At 33.8% G+C, this 14,473-nt stretch overlaps 1 protein-coding gene across 2 annotated transcripts in view; it reads left to right on the top strand.

The window, feature by feature from the left end:
- SEMA3D (semaphorin 3D) overlaps window positions 1–9,924 on the top strand; it is a 181,311-nt gene extending 171,387 nt beyond the window's left edge. For both annotated transcript variants that reach the window (XM_081147361.1, XM_081147360.1), the window contains exons 17-18: window positions 826–965; window positions 8,076–9,924. In XM_081147361.1, coding sequence (XP_081003487.1) covers window positions 826–965; window positions 8,076–8,495 — 560 coding nt within the window. In that variant the 3' untranslated portion in view covers window positions 8,496–9,924. The remainder of the gene's footprint in view (window positions 1–825; window positions 966–8,075) is intronic.
- The last annotated feature ends 4,549 nt before the right edge of the window (window positions 9,925–14,473 follow it).

The following is a 14,473-nucleotide window of genomic DNA, read 5'->3' as shown; positions in this document are numbered from 1 at the left end:
AAAAAGTGCACGTTTGGGCCAGGCTGAACAGCCGTCATTTTTCATTTGATCAAATTTGAGCTACAGATCTTAGATCACACATGGGACACAGCCTTTGGCTACTCAGGATGGAATGTATTTCAGATGGTGCAGTTGATTTACGAGAATAAGGTGTCTGAGATGCTGCTCCTTTAGCATCCCATCAGCTATCTTACTGCAAATGCATGTTGGGCTAAGTATCCCTCTTTGAATAAAAGAACAAACATGGTGGGCCAAAAGTAGGTTTACAGTTGCTTGTATGGAAGATAATACAATAATTAATAATAATACAAGAATGAACTCTGTATAGACCACTGTACTTACTTTTCTGACATCAGAATTTCTTAATGTTATATGATCAGTTCTGTGGACCAATTTATGATAGAATTTCTATTTAAAGGTGAAGTAAATTGCTTTTCCAGAACTATCTACAAAACTGGCTATATTTTATAGAAATGAAAAGGTATTAAAGCATTAAAAAATGTTAATGGTTTAATCATTTCAGCTCAGAAAAAGAGGCTCAATGTTTAGAGTTAGTTCTTATGAATTCTCATTTTAAAAAGTCAAATGCAAGTAGTTAATATATTGACAAAAGAGTGAAAATTGCAAGGAAGAGATAGAGTTTTAAAAATCAGTCTATTAGATAATATTTGACTTTTAGGTAACAATATTATAATATGAATTTCCTTTCTCTTTAATAATGTGTATGAATCTTTCCCCCATGGCATCTGTTCTAAATCAGTCTATTTTCCCATTGCTTTTAAAATCAGGTCAAGGTTAATCTCCTATTCCATGTTTGCTTTCCAGGCATTACTCATGAAGCTGCTGATGAAAAGGTGATTTTTGGCATTGAATTTAATTCAACCTTTCTGGAATGTATACCTAAATCCCAACAAGCATCTATTAAGTGGTATATCCAGCGATCAGGAGAGGAACACCGAGAGGAGGTAAGTCACCGTCATCAAAAAAGCTCTCCTTGAGGAAAATGGTATAAAACTTAAATCAGGTTTTGGTTGTGAGGATGTTCAAGTTTTAGTGCCATATGGTGCTCTCATCACTATTTGATAAAAAGGAAAATAACAGCTTATACTCACTAACACCAAAGGTAACAATGCTTTTGAGATAAGAAGAGCCTAATTTAATATAAATGTGCTAATAAAATATATTTAAAAGCAGGTTGAGTGCTTAAAAAAGAAATTTGTATGTTTTTGAATTTTTATTTTTTATAGAATGTCTGTATTTTAGAACAATTCCCTCACCAAGCACAAGAACACAATATTTCCCTTCACTGTAGCACAAGGACTAAATTTTAGTTTGAATTCTGTTCAGTTTAGAACCTAAAATGAAACATGTCAAGTATGTATAAAAAAAAGAAAAGAAATATATACCTTATGATAGTTGGATAAGTACCTGGGCATATGTACATTTTCACTTTTATGTATTAAAATTAAACCTACAGAGAGAAAAGTAATATGAATGTTCTATTCGTCTTTTTACTTTTTTCTGGTCTAGTCATTCTAGCACAAATGTGTGATTGAAACACATTGCAAGAGATTTTGTGAGGTCTAACAATGTGAATTTAAGGGGATGAGTTTGAGTAGTCTGAAAAATACTGTATTAATATTGTTTGAAAATCATGAAACAAAGGTTAATTGGCAGAATATTTTTTCTATTTCAGTGCCTAAAAAAAAAAAATACCACTGCTACTCTCTCTAGAGTTATAAAATTCCTAATATTAAACTAAGGACACTGCAATGAGTAATGGAATGAATACAGGGTTCAGAATTCCTTTGGTCATATCACTGAGCCCCTGGGGGCCAGAATTTTATAACAAGATAAATTCAAAAGTTACTGTGAAAATAAAATGGGAAAATACATACAGGAATGTGAATTTCAAAGCAAAGTGTAAAGCACGCATATAAAATTGCAGATACTCTCAGCGAGGATGTGTAAAACAGGAAATAGCACTGATCACATGCACAGCCTGACTGCCGAGGATTTATGAGCAGGTTATAACTTCTCTAACACTCAGTTTCTCTGTCATATCAGGAGATGACCAAATGTTCTCTAAAATACCAGCCTCCTTGATAGTCTATAAACATTTAAAATAATACATGTAATCAGCTAAACATTAGTATAGAACAGTGGTCTCGGCCACAGGGCACTTTGCTCTCAGAGTATTCACATTTGGCAGCATTTTGGTTGTGACAGCCTGGGTGGGTTGGTGGGTGATGCTAGTGGGTGGAAGTCAGGGACTGTGCTAAACATCCCACAAAACACAATCTCTCACGATAAAGAATTATCTGGCCCCAATTTTAGTAGTGCCGAGTTGAGAAACCTTGATGTAGGAGAATCAATTTTTTTTTTTTTTAAATATATCTTTATTGATTTCGGAGAGGGGAAAGGAGAGGGAGAGAGAGAGAGACAGAAACATCAATGATGAGAGAGTCATTGATCGGCTACAGCCTGCAACCCGGGCATGTGCCCTGACTGGGAATCGAACCCTGATCGCCTGGATCCTAGGTCCACGCTTAACCGCTGAGCCACACCTGGCTGGGCGAGAATCAAATTTTATCATAAGAAAATGGTTCAAAGATATGTTCCACCATTATACAGGGTGGGGCAAGAGTAGGTTTACAGTTGTTCATATGGAAAATAATACAATAATTAATAAATAGCAATACAAGAAAGAACTGTTTCTTGTACTCACAACTGTAAACCTCCTTTTGCCCCACCCTGTATTAAAAAGTTAATATGATTCTCTTCATCGATCTTTAAGAATAAAATTTGTTATCAAAATAATGACACAACATACTTAATACCAAGGGAATAATTTCATCCCTTATGATGTCAGATTGCTCCAGGAAAACTTGATTTTTCATTATTATTGATGCCCATAAATTCTAAAATTATGGCATACCCATATTTATACTAAATGTTTAAGGATCCTCTTTTACCAGTATATATTGAAATATTATCTGACATAGAAGTTTATTTAATTTCAACTTATAAAGCATTTACTTTTTATCCAAGAAATATTGAAGAATGTTACCCGAATTTTTTAACATGCAGATTTTCTCATAGATACATTGCAATAGTTTATTTTTAAATGCTCCAAACCAGTATTTTAAATATTTTTATTATAAATAAAGTTTGATCATTTATTTTCAGTTAAATAAAATTTTTTAATAGTGATTTTTCCTTCATAGTAAATTTAATCTGTCTTTAAAAAAAAAAAAGTATGGTCCTTTGCTTGGGGTAATCTCCCAGTTACAGATACATGCATTTGACTATGCATGTTTGCATTCACATCTTTCATACTCCTGAAAATGTTATGCATTACTTTAGTTTACTTTTAAACAGTATATCATACAGTCACGGCGGGTACCATGCTCCATGAATTTCAATGGAGCAGAAATAGTATATTTATTGAATTTTACTTAAAAGTATCTGAGCTGTAATATTTCAATGGCATTTTCATTTATCTTTGTAAATAGCTAGTTACACGAAGTGCAGGCTCTGCCATGCTGCTTCCTGAGCCGGGGAAAGGGGCCAAATCCAGCTGAGGTTTGAAACATTTTTCCCAGCAGGATGCCCTCTGCTCCTTACCAGGAAGGTCACCGTTTGGAATCTTTCCTCCACCCAAAATAAGCCTGAGGGAGGGACCAGGATCTCCTGTGGCACAGGGGCTGTCACCAGGCTTTTCTCTGCCAGGGGGAGGACATTTCCTTACTGAGCCGTCTCACAGTTGGGTGCTGTTGAGGAGGCCATGAGTCAGTTATCTGCCGACTTTCTTACAAAGCTGTGCTGGAAATGGATGATGTTTACGCTATAACCAGCGAGTTAATCGCAGTCCCCAGGCTTCTGTTGAACTTTTGGGGTATTAATAAATAAGAGAGGCAATACCTCATACCATTTAGGGTAGTCTTTTTTCTGTGGATTTTCAAAATATTTTATAAAGTATCTTCAAATATTTGCATTGTTTTCTGTGTAGGTCTTTGTTTTATTTTGTTCTTTTTATTATAACAGTGATATCAATGGTTGTGGAAATATAGTAACACATAAAGAACTATGAGGCCCCTAAGCGTAGATGAGCACAAATACCGTATTTTGATGTCTATTCCACCTTTTCCCCACTAACCATTACATTGTGAGCATTTTCCCTTGTCATTCAATTTTAAGACCATATTTTCCTGTCCCCCACCCCCATTGTCTTGATGTCACAGTCATCATAAATGTTCCATGTTTTATTTAAATAGCTCATGTATTCTCTCAAAAGAAAGGTAATCAACTTCCCTATATCTAAATCTTTCTCTACTTTTCTATTTTATTAAGACAGACAGAAGAAAAATAAATGAGTTAAAGGCTTTAATTGTCTTTGTGGCTTCGAATAAACAACTGAATATTGCCAATTTCCCATCAAAATCAGCATATTAGTGCCCTTTCTGAACTCCTGAGGCAAAATTTTATATTATAATTTAAGAAAATATCTGTGTTTGATAGGAAAAATACTATATTGTGTTAATGTTTATTTCTTTGACTATTACTGGATGTGAACTACCTTCTCATGTTTCTTGGCTATTGGTTTCAATTGCATTTGGTAAAATTCCCTGTCATTTGCTTGGTCTGCATCAATGTATTTATTTAAAAATTATTTTATCAAACCATTTATATATATTAGATATTGACATTTCAATATACATATTAGAAGTAACTTTTTATTAATGTTATTGCTGAAACTTTTTGTGATTCTAACATACAAAAGTTTTATAATTTATATTTATAATTTATATAAAGCTATTGATTTATACTTGTATGATTTCTCACTTAAGTTTAAAAATTCCTTGTCCAATGAAACAGAAAAAAAGATTTTTTATGATTTTATTTTTAAAATTACAAGTTACATTTTATACTTAAATTTACTCAGAGATATTAAATAAATCTAGGAGTTAGTTATATATAAATTCAATTTTTTTCTTTTAAATAATGAGCCAGTTGCCTCAGCACTATTTTTAAATGTCTTCCGTCTGTGTTTGTTGGAGAAAGGAGATATTCTTGAAGCCCCAGTCACATCTAAGACATGTGCAGTGCTTTCGCTGTGAAAGAAATGACAGGTGAATTATCTGCAAAGGAATTACCGTTAGACTGCTATTATCAGAGAAGGAAGTCCCTGACCTTTACCTGCTGCTTAGTACCTAAATGTCCTTTGTCCCTTCCATGTTACTCTTCTCATTTTAAATGAATTGCCCTTCCTTGAAGGTCTACATTTAATAATGCCAAATATATTATCATTGTTCACATTAGGCAAATGGATAGTCGACCCCCGTTCAAGCATGGTTTTGATTTGTAAGGGTGAGCAGTTTTTACTTATCACTTTTAGAGTGGAGAAAATTCCATGAGTTTAAATTAGTGGCCAGAGATTACATTATCTCTTTGTAAAAGAGCTGAATCTTCTAAATTGACTGTGCTGACATTTCACGGTCGAGATGTAGTCTGCATAATTCCAGCATAGAGTGAAAGCATTACAGTGAATGAGAATGTAAAGTAGGCAAATGTTCATCAACCACTTAATTTCTGGGTCACACATACCTGTCTGTCGATCACAAAAGCCCTATGAAAATATGTCATTCAAAATGTATTTTGTTAGAGACACCATTATGTATTTTTGAAATTTTAGGAAAAGTCACTTGCACGATCTGATAGACATTAGATAAATCCAGAAAGCCTAAAATGTATTAAAGCAAGTTTTATATCTGTAGGTCAAAAACCAAAGAAAAATTAAGCATTCCATGGGACAAAAGGAAAGGGGAAGGATCACAATGGAGCAATGAGATGCCAGGTGTCTATGAAACTCTGAGTCCTGGGGGGACAGAGGCAGTGTGGAAAGACTTCAGAGTGCAGCAAAGTAAACAGGATACAAAAAGACAATAGCAAAAATAATGACCGAGTGTTGTATATTTGGTGTGAAATCAAAGTCATAATTTCTTCCTGTCAGAAGATTAAAGAGAACAATAAAAAGTAGTGCGTCACAGCTGTGACAATCTTTAAAGCCACATTGAACAGTTTAAACATTAGCAAGAATACCAGCCACGAAGGGAAATCTAGATGTGAACTGGAAAGGAGGTTGCCTGCTTTGATTGTCATGCTAATAACCATAGGCCACTTTCTACTAAAAGAATTACAGAAATAAAGGCTTCAGAACATCACCTCTCCAACAACATATAGTGTGCTAATAATACTTCACACTTCAACCTTCAAAGAGCTTTACTTTTAACCCCCCACCCCCGCCCCCAAAAAACACCATATGCTATGTCACCAACTTGATAAATGGGAGACCAAGCAAGGAAGATAAATGAGTTATCATCGGAAGCTTAGCAGATAGGGACCGGCAACTAGGCTCATGGAGTCAGTGTTTTGTGTTATAAGATGTATTTAAATTTTAAAAGGTATTTCTACAGTAAAATTATTTGAAATAAAAAATATATCTAGCGTGTTAAATTTGAGATTGTAGTTTCTGTTTCAGATTGGCCTCTTAGAACCCTACAATTCAAATTCACATTTATTTTAGGCACAAGGCTCCTATGGTTACTGAGGATATAAGTGAATTCAAGATTAGTTTGTGTTATAATAGCGTTTAAAAAGGTCCGTTTTTTTTAGAATAAATTCCTTAGAAAAAATAGTACACACCCAGCTGACAAAATGGGCAAAGTAAGGGAGACAAGCAAACAAACAAAACCCTAATGGGGTGGATTGCGTGCAGAGTGAAGGCAGGGCTGGAGACCATTCAGCCTCATTAGCCAGGGATCTGCTCTGTGACCTGCCTGTGGCCTCGCGTGGTACCCCACCAGCTGCACTTCTCTGGCACAGAGGGTGGTTGGCCATATACTTGTTAGTTAACTGGGCTGGTAGCCAGAGATGTTTCTTTTCCTTTTCTCATATTTCCAGAATTGAGGGATTTTTCCTACATATTTTTCACATAAAGATGCAGAGCTTAGTCCACCCACTGTGAATAAATTTAATTTAGTCGTCTTTATGCCTCCTTGATTTCCATCCACTGAAAGTCTACAGTACAGGGGCAGATGTGTAAACTGGAAATCTTCCAGACTTCTTTGTTGTTGTTGTGATTCTACTTAATGCCCAGCCACTTAACAATACTTCACATTAAACAGGGCCCGGTGTCAGTAAACATGCCTTTAGTTTTATTGAAGATAGGTTCGCTAGTCACACCAGATTGTGGGCCTGGCCCGGCCAGCTTAAATGTTTGAATTGCCTTTCAGTAGTGCTGCTTCAAAGGGTAAAGAGCATCGCATTTCAGGGGAGGTTCTTTTTGTTCAATGAGCGTTCTCACATTTGAAATCACATTACCATGTTATAGTATATCGAGGTATGGCAAATATTTCCATAAATGACATCTTCCAAAGTATCATATATACACACAGTATCAAAATTCAATCCAGAGTAAAGAGGGAAATTCAGCTTTAAATGTTGCTAACCTCCTGACTATGGTCCTGCTCACTTACAGCTCTGACAATCAAAAGGCTGTATCCATGCCTTTCCATTTGACTTTTAACAAGTCACCACTTACAGTTTCCATATGCTGTTCAGATCATTTATTTGGTGATATCTAGAAAACAGAGCAAATTCCTTTTGAAATCATTGTTCTAGTCTATACATGACTGTCTGTGTCACATTCTCCTCTGAAATTCTTAGAACACCCATTAGTATCTGAAATCTCTGTGAAGGTGGTCAGTTGATAGTTTCCAGTTTTACTTCATTCATTTTTTACAACTTTTCATTCTTATCCATAGACTGGGAGAAAAGCTAATTGTATTCCAAAGGTTCAGTTAGGTATCATAAGATGCAAACATGCATTTTGGGGGCTATTACTTCAGTTGAATTTTTTCACTCTTTGGCTATGGCTGATAATATTATACTTGATGACAGAGAAACAGGGAGCATATCTTAGGTTCATCTAAGTAAAACTATGTAGCCTGTTTTCATTTGCTCATAGCTCTCTCTGGTTTTCATTTATTACCTACATTTTTCCAATTCTGCAGTTGAAACCCGATGAAAGGATCATCAAAACAGAATATGGGCTACTGATTCGAAGTTTGCAGAAGAAGGACTCTGGGATGTATTACTGCAAGGCACAGGAGCACACTTTCATCCACACCATAGTGAAGCTGACTTTGAATGTCATTGAGAATGAACAGATGGAAAATACCCAGAGGGCAGAGCACGAGGAGGGGCAGGTCAAGGATCTGTTGGCTGAGTCACGGTTAAGATACAAAGACTACATCCAAATCCTTAGCAGCCCAAACTTCAGCCTCGACCAGTACTGCGAACAGATGTGGCACAGGGAGAAGCGGAGACAGCGAAACAAGGGCGTCCCAAAGTGGAAGCACATGCAGGAAATGAAGAAGAAACGCAACCGAAGACATCATGGAGATAAGCTTCCTAGAGCGGTGGCCACGTAGTTTTCTATTTAAAGAAAAGAGTTCTTTACCTGCAAAATACTGTCTTCTGTTTGTACATCCTTTATACTAACTCATAAGAGTTTTCCATGGAGTTTTGCTAAGGCATGGGAAAAGTAATCAGTAACTCTGTGTATGGTGACTATGGCATAGGAAGGGCAAGTAAGTCATCTGAACCAGTTTTCCAAGAACTAAACTTGTACCCGCAGTGTATAAGAATTATCCTCAGAATAGGGACTTTGCATTTGTAAATGTCTTATGTTCTGAATTTTTGACTTTATGATGTCATGTAAATAAGTGAGCTAAGCAAACATCTCATTTGATAATGTACTAAGGTGCTTTGTTTCCCTTGCATGGCCATTAAGCAAGGAGTTTACCATGCTATTGTGCCATATGTTCTTATGAACAGATAAATCATTTCACTCTAGAACTGGCTACCTTGTGGTAGGAATTGGAGAGAAGACACAAATTCAGACCACTCATATACCATCAGGAACTTTCCTAGTGAGCCATTCACTCTTGGTGCATGGTTTAGGAATTTGGAGAGGTGCAGTATTTTTTTCAGACCACAGGGGTCATTTAGTGTACTACAGCATTGATTTACTGAAGGCTATAAATGTTCCTCCCGGGATTCCTTATGACTTACCAGGAGAAACAGGTTCACAGAGAGAAGTTGGTGCTCAGTTATGTGTTTTTAGATGGTATGCCGAGCTTTACAAGGACAGAATGCTTAATAAATATTTAAGCAAGATATGGGAAAACATTTAAATAAAAGAAGGGAAACCTAATGATGTATACTGCATCCTAATGGGAAGGCATGCAGATGGGATTTGTTAAGAGACAGAAGGAAAGACAGCTATAAATTCTGGCTTTGGGGAAAACTCATAGCCCCATAAAAAGGAAGAACAGTCACAAATAAAGTGGGTGAAATGTAACGTAGCTTTATTCACCAGAGTATAAGTAGCTGCCAATTTATAATACATCTGTTAAAAAAATCCTAGATTATATAAAAAAACACTGCTTGCAAAAGTCTGAGGAAAAGTAAATTTTCTAAAGGATCATGGGAAGAATGAACACGAATTTATTTACAACCAAGGGGATGTCAGTATTTTTCCTAAAAATTCATCATACTCTATAAATTATTTTCATTTACTGCCTTTATTCGCTTGGATATTGGATTATGGGATTTTATTTGAGTGAATAGAAGAAAACAATATATACATACATAGAGATAGAATTAGGTAGACAAAGGTGGTGGGAAGCGGGGAGATATATTGTTAAGTAACAGAACGAATGCAAAAATTTGACAACGGAAAGGGTTAAGTTAACTCTTTGACATCTTTTTTTCCACACAGTCTTTTTGCATTTCTGAGATTATGTGCTGTAATTCAAGTAGCATTCTTTTAGTAATTTAATAATAAATAAGCCTACTGCATGTAAAAAAAACAAGCTCACAACAAACCTTTTTCGTATTTTGTTAGCACTTTCAAATATTTCCAGTTTGACTTTACTTCTGAACATGCATGGTATATTTTCTGCCCATTTGAGCGGGACTCACCTTTCCTTCTTAACCACCAAACCCTTAGCCTTCTTCTGTTTTGCCTTTTCATGCCCTTTTTAGTGTGAAATGAAAAATTAGTCACTTCCTCACATGGAAGGCAGCTTTTCAGAAAACTAAATAGCAGGCATTGCTGGTTTCTCATGCATTCTACGTGTCTTGGAAGAAAAGCCTGTGAGAACCTGTGTGATTAGAGAGCAGCTATTTCAGTGTTCAGCATCATGTCTATGTCTGACTTGATGTTCAAACCTTTCTATCTTACATTCATTTTATTCACACCCCTTACTTATCTCAAAGTACTCCCACTGATATATGAGCTTAAGTACCCCTTTTGATAGGAAACTCATAAATATTTGTAGATGTTTCTGTATAAGAAAAACGTAAGGATTTAAAACTTAGGTTTTAAAAAAAGCAAACCAGAACAAATCACTCTTTTAATAATGCAGAAGAATAGTTGTAGGATCAGACAGCTAATTAGATACCATAGCAAGAGTGTTTATAAGTGTTGATTTGCTGGGTTAAAATGTTCCAAGAACTCATAGCAAGCTCAGAGTAAGTAAGTGGGAGTATGTTTTATTTTTTAAAGATTTCCACATATTTGTATGTCAGACAGTAATGATCAAATTATGGATGGCTTTGAGAAAATTACAAGAAGCTCAAATTCTAAGATTGACTAGTGAAAATAAATTTGTTTTTCATCTAAATATGAATGTCCAAGACATTTTTAAATTAGTTCTTTTTTTCATAGTTATTCAGACAAATTTGGGAAACCTATTTTAATTTACAGCTAATATTCTGGCTGCTTTGGATCTAAAACTATTGATTTATGATAATTACTTAAAATATTGTTGCTAAAATAGAATGTCATATAATTAAAAAAACATATGGACAAAGATTTATGTGTATTTATAAAGATAGAAGACATCTAAGCTACATTTAATTTCTTAACCATTTCATTGCCTAGAACACTTGAAGAACAGTGTGAATATGTTCAATGTAAGACAAGGCACAATATATATACTTCCTCCCACTGAAGGTTTTACCAAATTCTCTTTGAAATTATGAAAAATAAAATTATGTTAATACTTTCAAGTACATTTAATTAGAAATTAGCTCTTTATGAAGATGTCTTCAAATGTCTATGTTTGTTCTTGGATTCATATTTTCTTCCCATTTTGAATACATATGTCTTTGACTCTCCTATTTTTGCCTGCATTTCATTCCAGCTATTTATGCTGCTACATAGAATCCTGCCTGTCTGCACTCATTTTACATCCAGTTTATTAGGAATTTAAAAAGTTTGTTTAGAAATGGATTGTTGAGTAATTAATTTATGTAAAACCCTCCCCCTACCAAAGAGCTCAAAATATTACATTCACATTGTTCAATAAACACTTTTGAAAACCAACCAAATTATTTAAGAGAAGGAAAAAATAGCCATAAAGAAATTTAGAAATTTGCAAAGGCCACAAGTAGTAGAACTATAATGGACACACAATCTCATCAACCTGTTGACTAAATAATGCTTATTTAATATATGCTGCCTGCAAAATGGTCTTAGTCTTGAATTTTGCCTTAGGCCTATATTTTGGTTCTTCATATGCTATCAAGTTTGTTCCTGCTGGATTGTACGGTCTAAACTAAAAAAAGTAGTTAACAGTCGGCACTGCCTCCTTTTGAACGTTATCAAAATTAAAATTTAAGGATAATTTCATATCATCTAGATGTCGGAAAAATATTAAATTGAACAAAAACATTCATTTAACACTAACATTTTAAATAAATATATATTTCATAAATGTAATTAATACAAATGGAATTAAAACCTGAAATAGCTTCTGTTTAGAAAGTTACTTTTCTCTTTGACAATATGTTGGGATTGATTCACCTTGTTGGGAATGGATAGTTTAGAAAAAAATATTTAAAATTTTTTATAGAAAGATATATTTTCTCGCAGAAGAAGACCACAATATTTAAATAAATTAACTTACATGTGAGGCTAAAAAATAAGATCTAAAATTCCAAGATGCTACCCATTGACAGTGCAAAGGCAGGAACATAGACATGACTTTTACCTCTCATTTAAATATTTTGTAGTATAAAGTATTTATGGTAAGTTTACAATAGATGATTTTTTGGGGAAAAGGGCAAGAATCTGTCAGTTAATTGTATAATTTAATTCTGGTATTGTAAGTGCTTAGCAGTCAATTTTGAATTCATAGTTTTGCTATTTTAAGAGAAATGTAGTCTTGTAATCTAAAATAATTGAAATTTGTTAAATGTATATTTTGGTTGTATTATAATAAAACACAAACATTAGTATTCTATGGTGATAAACAGAATGTTGTTTTGTGTGCAAGTTTTGTTTTCTCTCCCCTGAACATGGTAACTAAATTTTATCAGTAATATTGCACTAAATCAAATACCAAAGAAAATATTTCCTGACAATTGTCAGTAGATATATTCTGCATTGTAAGTTTACAATAATTTTCCTTATGAAAAAGATTAAGTGATTCTCCCCAATTAATACAATTATATAGTTAAGCTTTATTTAAAGTTTGGTGGACTGAGATGAATATTATTATCACAAGTGACTACTTTTAAGATTTCAAGTTACTATCTTATAAGTGAATTCTTAAAATACTCATCTATATGTTTAGCTGTATAATTTATTAAAGAAGTAAGCCAAGGGTTTTGTTTTGTTTGTTTTATAAAGACATTTCTTAAATTTCTTCTAGAGAAAATTATACTTTTTTGCCAATCTGGTACACACATGAGGGATAGTTTATATTCACAAGCAGATAATATTATTATAGCATCTCCTCCATCCTGGCAATGAAATAAATTGTAGAGATGTTGCATGGAGAAATGTCAGATTTTCTGAGCACTCTGACAAGCTTCAAACATGAGAGTTTGAAGTAATGCATAATCTTTAAAAGAAAAAATATTTTTATATAGGGCATTCTTAGGTCCTAGATCACGTCCAAGCTATTACTTTAAACAAAATGCAACAGAAGATGAATAATTGAGAAAATCCCAGTTGTATTTGTTTGAATATAGAAAGCTATATGAATGATATCTAGGACTAAAGAAATAAGAGTTTAATATTTATGTTGAGAATCAAAAGTATTTGTAACCATACAACTTATCTTCATTAACATGGCTTACTTGTCCAGGAAACGCTTGCTCAGAAAGGTGATGCTGTAAATACTTTATTGTTTGTTTCAGAAGCTCATATACTTTTTCTTGTGTATATATTGGTTCAAGCACACATTTTAGAGACTGATTTGGCAATATTCGATGAAGTTTATAATGCGCACACTCCAAAAACCAGCTTTGTACAATTAACTATATACTCTTGAGAACCTTCCCCACATGTGCAATAATAGGCAGTTTCCAAAAGTATTTGTTGTAGTGTTAATTATAATAGAAAAAGAATAAGCTATAAGTTATGCAAACAATGTATAAATTGAAGTATAGTCACTTAATGGGTACAGAAGTATAATTTTTTTTTATAAAGCTGCATGCATTAGCATAGAAAAATCTCAGGAACACAATGTTCAAGGAATAGAATCAAGTAGTATAGGAATGCAAACAGAATTATACTGGGTATATCAAGTTTACAGAATCAAATGATACGGCTTATGCATACATACATTCATGTGTAAGTAGCAAACAAACAAAAATTCTGGAAAATTTATGCATCAAATTCAAAATAGATTTTCCTCTAAGTAATGAAAGAGTGAAGACATAGGGAGTTACAGTTGTTTCAGTGATGTTTTATTTCTTTAAAAATAGATCTAAACCCAATATTATATTTATATTGTTACATATATTTGTAAGAACTAGTTTACTTAAATGTTAATATTTGATAAAGTTGGGCATTGAATTATAACTTAAACATATCACCCTCAACATAATTCTTTGTGCTTGAAATATTTCAAAATAAAAAAGTAGATTAAGGATCTAAATCTCAATTAAAAACACACAGATTTCTCAGTAGTAAAAGAAAAAGGGAAAGGAAAAGAGAGAAAAGGCTACTAAATAGAAATATTAGATATTCAGCCATCATAATGGATGCAGACTTCTAGTTCCAGTTACTCTTACATTATGAACTTTCTTAGATACCCTGGTTATTTCCAAAACGTGACAGGTAGAACCTTGTTTGGCCTCGGGTTCCTTGGGATAATGTCTAATTTCAAAGCAACACATTATTACGGAAATGTCTGAGGCATCTAAGAGAAGGAACTATGTGCTTAATATGCCAAAGGACTTTCTTAGATTGAACACTGTTGGCCTTTCTTAGATTGAACACTGTTCAAGGTTGATATTTAAAAACAGAGTTTCTTCTTTCTGGTTTACATATCAAATTTATAAACCAACACATGCTCTTTAGGTAACTGGAAGAGAAAGAGAAATATTT

Source organism: Miniopterus schreibersii (genome assembly GCF_964146895.1).
Source record: "Miniopterus schreibersii genome assembly, chromosome: 9".
NCBI lineage: Eukaryota > Metazoa > Chordata > Mammalia > Chiroptera > Miniopteridae > Miniopterus > Miniopterus schreibersii.
This window is presented reverse-complemented; position numbering and strand designations above follow the sequence as displayed.